Here is a 17,012-nt window from a genome sequence, read left to right on the forward strand (position 1 = left end):
GGGTCAGGGTTAGGCTTCCCAAAACACTACCCTACGCTAGAAATTATATCGGGTCAGGTCGGGTCGGGTCTACTTTTTTATAGGAATACCCGAGATTCATGAACCCAACCTTACCCGAGATAGTTTTCCGGGTTGGGCCGGGTTGGGTTTTAGTAGGATAATGACTAATTTTAAAGATTGCAGAGAACAACAAATCCTCAAACCAAAAGTTTCTAAATTTCTGCCATCAAGTGCATGTATTTTCACATCGCAAACATGATCACCTCAATAAAAAGCAATGATATTAATATATTGAAAAATAATGTGTTGTACTATTCAAGAGATATTTAAGAAAGTCATAGTACACGTATATGAGTTGGGTTTTGGGATTTTTTCTTTAAACCCTGCCCTACACAAGATTGACTCTGGTTTTTCTATCTAAAACTCGACCCAACGCAAGACCCATGATTTCCAAACCCGACACGTGTTATTTTTGGATAATTTGGTGTTGATAATTTATAGGATACCGCCAATTTATGTAGTAAACCTACAAATGAATGGGTTGGGATCATCCTACAAAGTGGGCTCTGCAATACTTTTTGAAATCCTATCGGACTTCACATGCACACAACTTATAAAATGATGTGTGCGCGGAAAGCCCCCAAGGATTAAATAGTATGTACCTGTAAATCATCTCCATGGGATTATCTTAACCCTCCGATCTGTAGAGATTTCTCTAAGGTGCAGTCCCTTTACATGTTGGAGGGTGTTGGGTTAAGATCATCCTATGTAGATAATTCACATGGTGCAGCCTAGTTACTTGTCACCGAACAAATGAATGGTTTGGATCATCATGAAATGGCCCCACGGTGGTGAGTCTTGCCATGAAGAGTCAAATGTGGGACGAAAGAGAGAGTGTTTAGTCATCTAAGACTGCGCCCCAAAAGACAAAGAGACTTTCTTCAACCAGAAACTAGTGCTTTCTCTTCTCTCTCCCTCTCAGTATCTATCTCCCTTGTCCTAAAATGGCACCCTCCAACAACCCAAAAACACCCCATATAGCTCTCCTTCCAAGCTCAGGCATGGGCCACCTAACTCCCTTCCTCCGCCTCGCCGCGACTCTCCTCCACCACAACTGCTCAATCACCTTCATCACAATCCAACCTACATTCACCTCCGCAGAATCCAACACCCTCTCCTGCTTCTTCACCTCCCTCCCCCAAATCAACCCCCTCAAATTCCAAATCCTCCCCTTCGACCCCACCACCGACCCTTTCTACCTCCACTACGAAGCCATACATCGCTCCGCCCATCTCCTTCCCCCTCTCCTCCTCTCTCTTCCCCCTCTCTCCGCTCTCATTACCGATATTAGTCTCACCTCCGCCTTTTTATCCCTGTCATTGCCACTCTACGCATTCCCACTCAAATTCTCTTTACTTGCTCTGCAGCAATGCTCGCATTTTACCAACATTTCCCCACACAATTCACCAAAAATGGCAATGAGTTTTCTGAATTTTTTGATATTTCTGGCTTGCTTCCAATACCAAAATCCTCAATTCCCCGACTTCTACATGATCCAACCAATCTCTTCACGACCCAATTCGTAGAAAATGGTCAAGCTCTAATAAAAGCTGATGGAATTCTAATCAACACTTTTGATTACTTGGAATTGGAGGTGCTAGATGCATTGAATGGAGGCGAGGTACTGTTGTATTTAATTTAAAATTAATTTGATTGTCATTATTTGTGGCAATTATTTATTTTAAAATTAATTGCCGACCCCAACTAGTTTGGGACAAAGGCTTAGTTGAGTTGAGTATTTATTTTAAAATTGATTGTTTTACTTTTATAAGATGTTATCTCATAGGAGATTGGGGTGAAGTATTGGAGAAACTTTTGGGGATATGAGACTCTATTTACCATTAAAACTATGATAAAGAAAATCAGTAGATTAAGCAAAGTAGCATACATATAATGTAAAACTAGGAAAAACAGGCATACATATAATCACACCCACAGAAACAACATAGAAACAAGAACCCAACTACAGAATTCAGTGCTTTTTAAAGAACCCTTCAGCCGTCTCGAAGTACTGTCCATAATTGCTCTTAGAAGGAGAGTCGTAGAAGAGGCTTTGAAGAACCCTTCAGCCATCTTGTACTCTTCATAATTGCTCTTAGAAGGAGAATCACTTTTTGAATAAGTAGAAGTTCACATACTCTCTACATGAGTATGATACAGCAAGTCGCTAAATTAGGAAAAGTAGCATACATATAATGTAAAACTAGTTAAAACAGGCATACATATAATCACACCAGCATAAACAACTTAGAAACAAGAACCCAATTACAGAATTCAGTTCTTTTTCAAGAACCCTTCGGCCATCTTGAAGTACTCTCCATAATTGCTCTTAGAAGGAGCATCACTATCAGAATTAGTAGAAGAGGATGAACTTTTCATGAACCCTTCAGCCATCTTGAAGTACCCTCCATCATTGTTCTTATCAGAAGCATCACTATCTGAGTAAGTAGAAGAGGAATGTTGAGTAGTGGCCGTGGTTGTGGGATGGGGACTAGTGGTTGTAGTGGTGGTGGTGGTGGTTGTGGTGTTGGAAGAACCAGATTTATGAAGATAATCCTCGGCTTTTTCAACGTATTTTCCAAAGCTTTTCTCCTCCAATTTTCCATACTCAGAGGCAGCTTCAAGCAGATTGGCGGCAGCGGAGGACAGTTTAGCTTTGTCTAGGTCTTGGTTTTCATTGCCGAGGGAGGATTTAGCTGCTCCAGCCAACAGCTTAGCACTGGAGAAGAGATCAGTTGTGGAGTGCTTTTGGTGGGAGTGGATGGGTTTGTTGTCAGTATTTGAATCCATTAGTAAGTAGGAAAAGGGAGAAATAAAGGTTATGGGTTGTTGGTTTTGATGAGAGATGAGATTATAGGTGAAAAAAAGAGGGTTTTCCTTTTGGGTGTTGATGAGGTCTAAGATTTGGATGAAGGTGGTTTTGGTTGAGTGGTAGAAATATGGATTTAAGAGGAAATGATAAGGGGTTTTGGGTATGTGATTAAAGTATGAAATTGAGAGGAAATGAGAGAGTTTTTTAGAAGGAAAGTGGATGATGGGGTTTTGGGTATGTGATGAAACTTGGAACTAAATTGAAGGGAAAAGGAAAGCAGGAGAAAATGGGAGAGATTTGGGGCTCTTGGATCTACTGATACATAGATTATGTGGTGGATCATGGCCTCCCTGGATTTATAAAGATATAATTTTTTCTATGAACCTATCATCATCATCAAGGAGGCTTCTTTTTCAGCGTTGTTACCGTGTTGCTTTCTTTTGTGGAATCTTAGCCACAGGTTTTCTGTGGTTTGTACACTGCTATGCGGAATGGATAAGTTTCCTTTTTATTAAATGCACGCGCTTTGTCCGACAGACTGTGACATGATACTGATAGCCAAACAACTACAGTCGGCAATGATATATTTTGTTCCCTTTTGTTCCCCGGTCCGCCTCCTTCTAGTGTGAAAAGGCCACAAGGGTAGCAAAAATACAATTGAGACTTGAGAGGGTGGCCTCAGGAAGAAAATGGCCAAATATATCACTTCAGCAAAAAACACAAAAGGTAAAAATACCACACATTCAACTTAACCCCTTACGGTTAAAATGTTACAAGTGGACCTTTCAATTTGTATAAGGTAGGCCCCCCTCTTTTGAAACACTATCAATGCTAATGAAGACCCATGCACCCCTCCAAACCTCAAACCCCAATCCCCACTCCAAACAGTACAAAAAAGACACAGTGGGCCCACATTGTTTGGGTGATCCAAAGCATTCATTTGATGGGCCCTGACATAAATGACATAAATAAGGTGTGCCCAAAACATCAGCTCCATAGGATCATCTTAACCCTTCAATATGTGGACGAACCGTCAACTAAGGGGGTCTACCTAACACAAATTGAAACCACAGGTGGTCTACTTGTGACTTTTTAAACATTAGTGGTTAAGTTGAATGTGTCAGGAACCACAGGGGTCTGAGTGTATTTTTCCCAAAAAAAAAAAAAAATGGAGTGAAACCAAATAATTGAGAGATCTAAATCATTCATTTGTGCAGCAACTAGCAAGAAAGTTCTAATGGAAATTTATCCATAGAAAGTTTTACTTGAAAATTTTCAATAGAATGATTTATTGGAAATTATACAATAGAAAGTTTCGTTCGAAATTTTTTTCATGGGAATTTTTTATTGGAATTCTCTTTCCATAGGAAATAAAATTTCTAGCATTTTCTAAATGCATTTTACATGGGAATTATTTTCAAAAATTAAAAATTTTCCCCATTTTCAAGGAAAATTGCAAACCTACTTGACCTTGGATTTTTTTTCCATGGAATATTACTTTGCATGAAATTTTTTTTCCACCTGGGTTGGGCCACCCATCTCCACCCAAACCCAGGCATCGGGTGGGGTCCTCCATTTTACACTTTCATATTAATGATGAGGTAGGGCCACTATTTTATATCTCATATTTTTTTATGAGCCGGTCCCACCATTTTACACCTCAGATTTTGATGAGGTGGGGCCTACAATTTTACACCCATGCATAGCATGGGCCAGGAAAGCTAATTTACAAATAAACTAGTTGCAGTCCCGTGCGATGCACGAAGCGACAAAAAATTATGTTCTTGAAATATTTTTTATTATAACTTAAGAGCAAAACAGCCCAAAATAGAATGCCAAACGTTACGGTGTAGAATTCCTTTTTTATAGGTGTAGAATGCGAAACATTAGCGTAGAATTCCGTTTATAGATACAGATGAGAGATTTTAGCATTTATTTTCTCTTTAATAGAAATGGAGTACGGTAAAGAGGGGTTGCAACATGGAATATAGAGCGATTTATTTTTCTAGAAAGAACTTTTGGAATTCCAAAAGTGTAAAATAGTGTGCAACATCCCCTTCAAGTTTTTTTAAATTTCGGAATGCAGTGGGGGTGCCACGTGGCACCACCCCGGCTTACCACATTCAGCGTTATATATATAGATAGATAGATATGGTCATGTAAGAGAAGGATAAAGAACAAAATAGACTTCTACCATTTAAAAGTTAACAAGAACATGAAGGAAAAGGATAAGTATTGTATAAGTAATCGCTAATCCTAAGGGAACAAAGAATATAATGTATCAATGATTCAACGGTATAATTCTTGCTACATAATGGAAGCACAAAACAAAAAAATCAGTAAATAAAAAAATGGCTGGAACAAAACTATGAATCACAGCAATAAAGTTTCATTTTAGTACTTCTGGAAATTTGAAGGGGAATGCAATCATAAACCTCTAAATTTACATTCAAAGAACATAGGTCATTCATCCATGTTGGTTTTCATAATGTTTTTATCTGGAAAAATGAATTTTAACTAAAGCAGGATGTACTTGAGATGGTATGTAACAATTCAAGTGCATTAACGTTTCTTTCCAAGATCTTCCATACATTATGGAAGAAAGTTCTATTCAATTTAAATATTTGTACTTGAAAATTGAAATCCCTTGAATCTTGGTATGATGGTGCAACATGTGTTTGCCCCCTCACTAGCCCCATCACTTTTTTGGTAGGTAAGCTGGGATTGAACCTGCGACCTCAAGTTTAAGATACAAACCCCTCACTGGCCGCATCACTTTTTTGGTAGGTAAGCTGGGATTGAACCTGCGACCTCAAGTTTAAGATACAAAGCCTCAAACATTGAGCAGGAGGCCCATCATCATTGGGTATTAATAGTAGTCCCTTCCTAGAGTGATCAAGAAGGCACCTTGTTAAGTATTTGTCGAGAAAACATAAGTAACACCTTAGGACCTTTTTTTGGCACCGCATATAAGAACATTGTAATTTAGTATTTTGTTTAACTTCAAAACAGTTGTACATAAGTTTAAGAAATTCATATTCCACTCCCGTTTGCTTAAAAATTTATAAAAAAGATTGCATGTGCACTCCCTTACGTTTGCATATTCAGGAAAAGACATACAAATGTGATGAAAATCTCAACGATGGAGAATTTGCAGTTGATTACCTGCCCTAAAAAATGCTCCATGTTCCGTTATTAATGAAAAAGGTAAATTCCTTATATTTATCGTGGAAAGATGCTAGAAGTCGGGTGAATTCCAATAGCTGGGGAGGGTAAATCCCTTTGCCATAAATAATTATCATGTGAAGTAGCCCGGAGAAGGAATTGACAATCGTTCTTGGATTACTAACTCATTTTGTTCTAATGACTTGGAATACTATCGTTTTGATAGTTGCTTTTGATATAACCAGTTATAGGTTGTGCACCAAAATCTGCCTCTATTGGATGACTAAAATCTTCTACAATATGGTAATTAAATGGGAGTTTTTATATGATGTACGTGCGTTCAGTATAAAAAGAACATAATAGCCTATATGAATGGATGATATAAACCATTCATTTTGGGTCCCAATGTAGATAGGCAGTGCCCAAATGAGTGCCATAGGATGATCCTAACCCGTTGATTTTGTGGACACATGTTTTGTACAACACCATATAGGAAAGCCCATCATATGACCCAACTCCAGCAGTCCCACAGTAGAAGAAGAAAAAAAAGGGTTGTCACTAATAAAAGAAATGGAAAATGAGGGTTTTTAATATTTCAGCCCTCTTAGAAATCAAACACATCTGGTAAAATTATTCATCTCCAGAAACCAACAACCACAGACAACTGAGTCGTAAATAACTAAGAAATCATCGCACATCCTCCTATACCAAATTTTGATAATGGTACCACTAATTCTGGTTGGATGGTGACAGCATCATGAATAATGTAACAGCAATTGAGTTCTACCTGCTTTGTAAAAACCAATCAACATAGGGAAAAAAAACTGAAATAAAGAAAAAGATATTCAAAATTTCCAGCAACAACTAAAGAAATATGGAATTGAGAGAATCATTGGGCGGTCCATGATTCAGCCCCGCACCGCAGGTCTTCCGGGCGTGGTTGGAGGCTTCAGCCTAGCGATGGATGGAGGCGTAGGAAGTTGGTGTAGAGGACATGATGTCACTCTTTGGCCATGTAAAAGTCCTATATAGAGAAGAGGCTTTAATGGGGTTGATATGGAATTATTGGAAGCGTTCAAAAGTTAATAATGGGAAACGTTATATACTTAATTGGCAAGTTAGTCTGAATGAAGGAATAGGAAAATGCCGTTTGAAATATTGTCTTCTTATGGGAATAGGAAAGGGCGTTTTGAATAATGGAGATTTTAAAACCTGATTTATGGAGGAAAATCAGGAAATGAAGCAACAAACAATGGATGAAAAAGAAGGGGTGGTACGTGGCATACCCGGATTTGGAAATGAATCTACATTACTATCCATCTTATTATCATGCAAATCTCTTTGTTGGACTTTTGGAATTATTGCAAACGTTTTGGGCGAAAACTGCTATTACGTTTTAGAAATGCCAATAGAGAGGGGCTGCCACATCAGCGGTGATAGAGAGGGGCTGACACGTGGCACCACCACGGCTTAGAGGATTCCGCTTTACTTATATATATATATATATATAGGATTTTTGCATTTTTTTTATAGTGAAAGTAGTCCTCAATAGCTTTTTAAGTTTCTCATATGAAAAGTGTTGTAAGGATGATCATCATCATGATTTATGCTTTTAAGTATCACCCTTAGAGTCCACCCAATTCACATGATACAATCCCACCAGTAAAAAATTGTCATCAGCTTTTTCTTTTTTTTTTACTTTTTTTTCTCTTTTGCGAATCAAGCATTTCTCAAATTAAAGAAGATAGAGAATAAAGCTAAGATGCAAGAAGCAGGAAGAGGAAGGCAACAGAGGCACACAGCCCAAGCAGAAAAAGGAGAAAAGAAAACTTTGAGCAACCTCTAAGAAGGAATTAAGAGAATTAGCAGAATCTAAACTGATTAAAACTTGAGACGTCATCATCCAACAATTGAATTTCTATTAGAGAGGAGAAAATGCAAGAAGAGGAGATGCCTTTGCAAGCGAATTGATCAACACTTAGGCCCAGTTTGTTTCAGATTGTGAGGGCCAATTGTGAGCCCCCAACTTATTATTGGCTCAAATTTACGTTTAATTTTGAGCGACTAATCAGATGAGGGGCTCACAATCGGTTGTCACAATCTGAAACTAACAGGTACTTACTGTTTTCTTCCCTGAAGATATGAAATATGTTACACTTATGGCCTGTTAGAAGGGCTTTGAAGCACGAGATGAGCTAGGTTTCTGCTAAAGGCTTCTTTGGCCGAGATGAAGAGCATTGGAGAGAGGGTCTCCTTGAAAAATACCATTAGAGTGAGACAAAAAACAAATCGGACTGTTGTTGACATGAACTTAAAAATTTAGGAGAAGTTGTACAATATTTGGGAAATAGATAGCAGAGATGAAGCCAAATTCATTAAGAAAATAAAATATTAAGTTCCAATTCAGGTTATCAATTGCCCTTGGTGATGCCAATATTAATACAAACATCACCTCCAAAGTGTTTAAGCTACATCCTGTGACAAGTTCTTGGACTAAGTAGATGTTATCACTCATTAATCTATCTTTAACAAAGGCTGATTGGTTAGGTGAAAGAAGGGAAGGTAGGTTCTTGGATAGCCGGAGGGATATAATTTGGCAATATTTTTACAAGGCAGGCTGCAGAGACTGGTGTGTTGAGAAAATTCGCGGGGCAATCCAATCCGATCGTGCACAAATTTGACGGAAAAGATAAAAGTAATTAAATCAAGCCACAAGATGAACACCGAGATTTTACGTGGTTCGGCCAAGCCTACTCCACGGGCGAGAAAAACGATCTTCTACTATAAGAAAAACAATATACAAGGATTACAATGGATTTAACCACAAACCCGCAACCCTTTCCTTGCTTCTCAAACCAAGACCATACACCAAGAGAAAACCATGAAGAAAATCTACAAGAGGAACCCAAGAGCAAGCCCGAGAAAACCAAGAAGAAGTCTCTCTCTCTCTCTCTCTCTCTCTCTCTCTCTCTCTCTCTCTCTCTCTCTCTCTCTCTCTCTCTCTCTCTCTGTAGCCGACACACCTCCCACCAAGAGAAAACCCTCACTTGCAGCCCAAGCAAGATGGGAACCGAGAGAGGCTTTTTTTTTTATGCCTAAGGGGTTTAGAAAACCTAAAAACATTGCTATTTTGGTTTCTCCAAAAACCTAAGAAAAAACCACTTACCTATTTTAGGTTTTTTACCTTCCCATCGATTGGTGGGAAATAAGGCAACTTTCCCAACATGGTGAAACAATTGTGGAATTAGATTCAGGTGAAATGAGGGGTGGAAGGGGATCTAAACAGTTGGTTTTGATTACATAGAGAGGAATGTGTATCAGACTATTAAAATTGGGGATAGAAAACAAATGTTCAAGTTCTATGAAACTAATATCATTTTGAGAGTGGAAAGTGACCTGAGAAGCAGATATAACTCAAATTTTCAAGCCTAGTTGATGTAAGGTCATTTCCATAAAAATGATTTTCCCAGAGTAGACTGTTTAACTGAGTACCCAATGCTGTAAAGACATAGTTTTGACTATAAAGTACGCACGCAGCAAAGTTATGAAATGTTAAACTTCAAATAGACAAAGAAAATATCAGTGAAGAATTATAGATGAGTTAGTACATACAATATGTTTTCTAGCAGAGTTGGGTGACAACTATTCCATGTGACAATATATAGACTATGTTAAGCTTTTCACAATCTTGTATCACAGAATAAAAATATTAATTCTTCAACCAAATGATATTCCTTTTCATTTTTCCATCATTCTGCACTTACCCAAGTTGATTCCCACTCAACTAAATTGTTGCATGTTGATGTCTTAAGTATTTATTTATTTATTTATTTTGCCAAGGAATTTAGTTAGCTAATACATCCAGAATTCTTGCTTATTCTCTGCATACATTAACTATTAACATCTATAATTCTTGTTTATTTTCCCCAGCCATCATAATTTTTTTAGGATTTTGATTTAAGAAAGGGTGTTGGAAATTGTAAATCAAAATCAATGTGCATGGTTTTGTGAAAAGTGCTGGTGGAATTCGTTGACTTATGGAGATGTAAAATCAACAAGTAGTGATGCGTCAAGGCGCGTAATCGCTTTCCTTAAGACAATATTCACCCCCACCAGTAGTGTGCAACAGGGATCCGCGAATTGTCTCCAAGATACAATGAAGCCTTGTAGGACGATCCTACAAATGTCTGATGACGTTTTGCACAAGCAGAATCAAACCCAAAACGCCCTTTAAGAATTACAAGCCTTAGAGAAATTCACTAAAATTGTTTGTGTAGTAAAACAGTTTTTAGTGTACTGTTTTCATAAAATTCAATCTTTCCAAAGCAAAAGAGTAAACAAGAAAAGTAGGGAATTTTATAAGAGAAAAGTCCAGCAATAACTCACTCACAAAAGACAGATTTCCTGCTCTTTTTTTAGAGCCACAGATGTCTTTTCAATGTGAAAAGCATCTCTTTAAGGTACCCTTTAGAATGTTCAAAACATCCCTTCAAAGCACCTCTTGGATTGGTTTGAATAATAACCATTCGATAGCACCGCTTTGCGATTTAAAGATTTTGGATCATCCACAAGGTGTTCCTTGCATTTGAAAATCATCTATGACTGTTGGGAATCAAAAGACATGAAGAAAGGTTAAAAAACGGAAGTAAAAAGCCATGTCTATTTTCTCTCAACGGATAGATTTTCGAACAGCAGCGGTCGACCGACCATTGTAAGAACCGGTAAAATATATATGTATAAATAAATAAAAATAGCCTCATAGGTGGGTAATCATCGGCCATTACTCATTTTCCCCAAGTAATCGGGCATGAGGACATCTGGCATAATGGGGCATACGCGATTCGAACCCAACTCAAAGCTAGGATTGAACGACTTCCTACCACTAAGCCACCGCCCCAGATGTCAACAAAAACGGAATAGATATATACATATATTAAAATTTTCCAATAGTCACTATTCATAATTACTATGCACAATAGTCACTATGCAAGATTTACTATGCAGAAATACTATGTAAGATTACTATGCAGAAATACTATGCAAGTTCACTAAAAGTACTATTCACAGTAGGACCCACCGAGTACTATTATGTTTTAAGTGTGTATCAACTATGTCTTGAATTACGATGTAATAAGTTAGACCTAATTTCTGTAAATCCTCTAAACGTATTTGAGATCTTGGGAATAATGAAAGTGTTTGAGAATAATGAAAGTTTTTGAGAAAGATGATGTCATATTTTTATACGCACCGAGTTTGTATTTTCAAGAAAAACCGGGGCGTTACAACCATACCTTTCTAAAAATCACATGCATTTCCAGATTCCAATCCGCGGTCTCCCTGTAACCCCCGGTCGACCGGCCCTGTCTGAAAATCTGTTTTAATTTTCACTTTCTTTTTGATAAAAACATTTCAAATATTTTGACTTAACCCAAAACATTTTGAAAATTTCCAACAAAAAGTTATTGTAGTCTTCTAGACTAGTTATTATCTGTGGAAAATGTAAGTGTCTTTTTTGTTTTCTATAGGCTTTGATGTCTAGGCTAGAATATCAAAGAGTAAATGGGGATTTCCTATGTTGTTGCTTAGGATTTCTAAAGGACTTATGGGGACTACAACAAAGTGTTTCATGTATTTGCTATTTTGGGAGTGTCTTAGGTCTATAAGTATGGAGTCATTGTTGTAGAGATTGTAAGCTTAGAGAGAAGCTTCAAGTGAGAAGAAGTGTATAGATTCTAAGAAAAAGAGAAAAGAAAACCAATTCTCTTGTAAGTTGCTTTTGATTTATAAGTCTTTTATTTTTTGCGTTACATTTGTATTTTGGTGGAGCTCTACAAAGGCCTTTAGTCATGTATCTCCCAAGCTCCCTTACCTTGCTCTTTTGATCACAACACTACATAATAGATCCAGCGAATTGGGAACAATAAAAGCCGGACACAAAAATTACATCAAGTGTTCTAAAACTCAAAAAATAAATTTATTATAGCATAAGCTTTCTAAAATCAGAATATTTGAGCATGATTTGAGTAACAACTGGCCCTCACCAAATCCAGGTCTACATTCGAGATTTCCCCTTGACTTAGCAAGGATTAACAATAAGCAATTCATTGTACCTATTATCTAAAACCAAACATGTCCAATTTCATTCAAATGCTGAATTCATAAGCCTACAAACTGACCAAGTAGATTTTGAGTACACATGGCAAGAAAAATCAACACTTGCAATGTGATAAAACACTGAAGAAAGGAAAACTAAGCGAAAGAATGTGGTATTGAAGAAACTCCGTTGAGATAAAACCCTAACCCTGATTCATTACTTCGAATCGTAAGAAAGGTTAGTAAGTTGGTAGAGAAGGGAAAATGGAGACGCGATCAACGTACCTTGATTTGGAGATCCTAACCCGCAAGGATATAATCTGCACAGAGGTTTCTACGATTTGCAATCTCTCTACATATTAGAGGATTAGGATTAGGGTTGCAACTCAGGTCAGGTGGGTCAGGTTTCCCAAAACACTACCCTACCCTAGAAATTATATCGGGTCAGGTCGGGTCTACTTTTTTATAGGAATACCTGAGATTCATGAACCCAACCTTACCCAAGATAGTTTTTCGGGTTGGGTTTTAATATTTTAGTGTAGGATAATGACTAATTTTAAAGATTGTAGAAAACAACAAATCCTCAAACCAAAAGTTTCTAAATTTCTGCCATCAAGTGCATATATTTTCACATCGCAAATATGATCACCTCAATAAAAAGCAATGATATTAATATATTGAAAAATAATGTGTTGTACTATTCAAGAGATATTTAAGAAAGTCATAGTACACGTATATGAGTCGGGTTTCGGGTTTTTTTCTTTAAACCCTGCTCTACACAAGATTGACTCTGGTTTTTCTATCTAAAACCCGACCCAATGCAAGACCCATGATTTCTAAACCCAACACGTGTTATTTTCGGATGAGTCGGGTTTCGGGTTTTTTTCTTTAAACCCTGCTCTACACAAGATTGACTCTGGTTTTTCTATCTAAAACCCGACCCAGCGCATGACCCATGATTTCTAAACCCGACACGTGTTATTTTCGGATCATTCTGTGTTGATAATTTATAGGATACCGCCTATTTATGTAGTAAACCTACAAATGAATGGTTTGGATCATCCTACAAAGTGGGCTCTGCAGTACTTTTTGAAATCCTACCGGACTGCGCACAAGCACAACTTATAAAATGATGTGTGCGTGGAAAGCCCACAACGATTAAATAGTATGTACCTGTAAATCATCTCCATAGGATCATCTTAACCCTCCGATCTGTAGAGATTTCTCTAAGGTGCAGTCCCTTTACATGTTTGAGGGTGGAGGGTTAAGATCATCCTGTGTAGATAATTCACATGGTGCAGCCTAGTTACTTGCCACCCAAGGATCATCATGAAATGGCCCCACAGTGATGAGTCTTGCCATGAAGAATCAAATGTGGGACAAAAGAGAGTCTTTAGTCATCTAAGACTGCGCCCCAATAGACAAGAGACTTTCTTCAACCAGAAACTCGTGCCTTTTCTTCTCTCTCCCTCTCAGTATCTCTCTCCCTTGTCCTAAAATGGCACCCTCCAACAACCCAAAAACACCCCATATAGCTCTCCTTCCAAGCTCAGGCATGGGCCATCTAACTCCCTTCCTACGCCTCGCCGCGACCCTCCTCCACAACAACTGCTCAATCACCTTCATCACAATCCAACCTACAATCACCTCCGCAGAATCCAACACCCTCTCCCGCTTCTTCACCTCCCTCCCCCAAATCAACCCCCTCAAATTCCAAATCCACCCCTTCGACCCCACCACCGCCACCTCCACCGACCCTTTCTACCTCCACTACGAAGCCATACGTCGCTCCGCCCATCTCCTTCCCCCTCTCCTCCTCTCTCTTCCCCCTCTCTCCGCTCTCATTACCGATATTAGTCTCACCTCCGCCTTTATCCCTATCATTGCCACTCTACGCATTCCCACTCAAATTCTCTTTACTTGCTCTGCGGCAATGCTCGCATTTTACTTACATTTCCCCACCCAATTCACCAAAAATGGCAATGAGTTTCCTGAATTTTTTGATATTCCTGGCTTGCTTCCAATACCAAAATCCTCAATTCCCCCACTTTTACATGATCCGACCAATCTCTTCACGACCCAATTCGTAGAAAATGGTCAAGCTCTAATAAAAGCTGATGGAATTCTAATCAACACTTTTGATTACTTGGAATTGGAGGTGCTAGATGCATTGAATGGAGGCGAGGTACTGTTGTATTTAATTTAAAATTAATTTGATTGTCAATATTTTTTTTAAATTGATTGCCGACCCCAACTAGTTTGGGACAAAGGCTTAGTTGAGTTGACTTGAGTATTATTTTAAAATTGATTTGATTGTCATTATTTGTGTTAGAGAAGGCGTTATTAAATCTTTGGGATTTGCTAGCATCCATCTCAGAAGGCATTTTTCGGATGGTCTGTTGCATCGACAGCAGCCACCTCGTGATCGAAGACAAAATCTTCTGAAAAGTGAGCCTCTATGGCTGCTGTCAGATGCAACAGACCATCCACGAAATGCCTTCTGCGATGTGATGGACACTAGCAAGCCCCTACTTCAACAAACCCAATTATATTGACTCCAGTTTGATTTATACTTTGCTTTATTTTGATTTATGATTATTGAATCAGTGGTAAGATCATTCTTACAAGAGATTCCTAATAGATTTTTTCACATAATCTCCAACAGGTAGTCCCCAGCTTGCCTCCGGTGCTAACAATCGGGCCTTTAAAGCCTTGCGAGTTCGAGCGAGGCACGCCATTGTCATGGCTAGATGAACAACCAGAAGGGTCAGTAGTATATGTGAGCTTCGGAAGCAAAACTGCTCTATCCGGGGAGCAGATCAAGGAGTTGGGAATTGGATTAGAGAAGAGCGGTTTTAGATTTTTATGGGTACTTAAGAGCAAAATGGTAGACAGAGAGGAGAAAACAAAGGATTTGGAGAAAATGTTGAGTGATGGGTTTTTTGAAAGGAATAAAGAGAATGGTTTGGTAGTAATGGATTGGGTAGAGCAAGGGGAGATTTTGGGGCATAAAGCAGTGGGGGGTTTTGTGAGTCATTGTGGGTGGAATTCGATTACGGAGGCTATTTGGAATGGGATTCCAGTATTGGGGTGGCCTCAAGGTGGGGATCAAAGAATAAATGCGGGGGTTTTGGAGAGGAATGGAATGGGGATTTGGGTAAAGGAATGGGGGTGGAGAGGTGAGGGAGGGGTTGTGAAGGGAGAGGAGATTGGGGAGAAGGTAAGAGAGCTTATGGAGGATGTGGGTTTGAAGAGGGGGGCGAATAAAGTAAAAGAGGGGGCGAGGATGGCTGTTGGAGAGGGTGGGAGTTCGGACAAGGGGTTAAAGGGAATTGTTGAGATGTTTTTAGAAGACATCAATGGCAATTAATCAAAGTTTTTTAATAAGGTGGGTGTGCCATTAATAAAAAAAATCATATATCAGACAATCTTTGCCGTCCAAACAGTAGTCTCATGAATTCGAAGTTACTATGTTCTATTTTTATCGTAGGTAATTGATATCTAGACTCCCATATTTTGATATTACCACGCTTCACTTTGATTTGAGCTTGAAAATGTGGCAAGTGACAATTTTACCCTTATACTCTTTGAAATGTACTTTACCTGAGCCAATGGGGGCTGTGCCGAAGCAAGACCCCAACCTCAAGATCTTTACATATGAACAATCAACGGCTGATAGAAACTTGAAAAGGCCCGTTCATTTATTTAGCCTTGATCGAAGTAGCTAGGATCGTCCTCTAATGGTGGGACGAAAGGGCACAAGGGTGACCCTATGTTGGTTGATGCTGTTCAATGACCGGATCATTGTACACATCTAGTGCGCCCTTGTAATGTAGTGGCCATCTTCTTCTGCAGATGACCATATGATTTTCTATAACTAAAATGTTATTTTGATTAGGTTTAGACATGTCTTTCTATGATAGAATCGATATGATCTCTATAAGGTTATAAAATTCAATGTGTTGATGTAGACTGTCTTCATTTATCGGATCCCATTATCCCAAAGTGTCGGGATGAATAGAAAGTTCGGTACTATATGAGAAAAATGTTTCTACACACAAGTATAGATGAGTTATCTACACACTAGCTTAAAATACAATGGATGGCATATTGTTTGGGTGATTCAAACCATTCATTTGATTGGCCCTCATATAGATAGGGTGTCTAGAAAAATTCAGTGGGTTGATGTAGACTGCCTTCATTTATCGGATCCCATTATCCCAAAGTGCCCGGACGAATAGAAAGTTCAGTAATATATGAGAAAATCGTTTCTACACACAAGTATAGATGAGTTATCTACACACTAGCTTAAAATACAATGGATGGCATATTGTTTGGGTGATTCAAACCATTCATTTGATTGGCCCTCACATAGATAGGGTGTCTACAAAAATTCAGTGGGTTAATGTAGACTGCCTTCATTTATCGGATCCCATTATCCCAAAGTGCCCGGATGAATAGAAAGTTCAGTAATATATGAGAAAATCATTTCTACACACAAGTATAGATGAGTTATCTACACACTAGCTTCAAATACAATTGAGGGCATATTGTTTGGGTGATCCAAACCATTCATTTGATTGGCCCTCACATAGATAGGGTAGGGTGTCCACAAAAAATCAGCTCCATAGGATCATCCCAACCCTACGATTTATGGAGGTAAAATGGACGTGTATAAACCTTCACAAATCTGTCCATTTTTTGCCTCAACAGTTCGTAGGGTTATGATGATCCTATGAAGCTGATTTTTTTGGCACACCCTTATCTATGTGAGGGCCCATCAAATGAATGCTTTGGATCACCCGAACAATGTGGGGCCCTACTGTATTTTAAGCCAGTGCGTAGATAACTCATCTACACTTGTCTCTAAAAACCGTTTTCT

At 38.5% G+C, this 17,012-nt stretch overlaps 2 protein-coding genes across 2 annotated transcripts; one reads left to right on the forward strand and one right to left on the reverse strand.

Annotated features, from left to right (window-relative positions):
• Positions 1-1,913: 1,913 nt before the first annotated feature.
• Positions 1,914-3,203, reverse strand: LOC143857182 (nodulin-related protein 1-like). The gene has a single exon (XM_077367574.1). The coding sequence runs from the start codon at positions 2,848-2,850 to the stop codon at positions 2,335-2,337; it is 516 nt and encodes a 171-aa protein (XP_077223689.1). The 5' UTR covers positions 2,851-3,203; the 3' UTR covers positions 1,914-2,334.
• A 10,352-nt stretch (positions 3,204-13,555) lies between these two features.
• Positions 13,556-16,273, forward strand: LOC143863750 (UDP-glycosyltransferase 708G1-like). Its single transcript, XM_077374509.1, has 2 exons — positions 13,556-14,315; positions 14,796-16,273. Exons 1-2 carry the CDS (start codon positions 13,629-13,631, stop codon positions 15,498-15,500), a joined length of 1,392 nt encoding a protein of 463 aa, XP_077230624.1. The 5' UTR covers positions 13,556-13,628; the 3' UTR covers positions 15,501-16,273.
• Positions 16,274-17,012: the final 739 nt, after the last annotated feature.

This window comes from Tasmannia lanceolata, unplaced genomic scaffold (assembly GCF_043159265.1).
Source record: "Tasmannia lanceolata isolate RefF3 unplaced genomic scaffold, GAP_Taslan_0.1 ptg000003l, whole genome shotgun sequence".
NCBI lineage: Eukaryota > Viridiplantae > Streptophyta > Magnoliopsida > Canellales > Winteraceae > Tasmannia > Tasmannia lanceolata.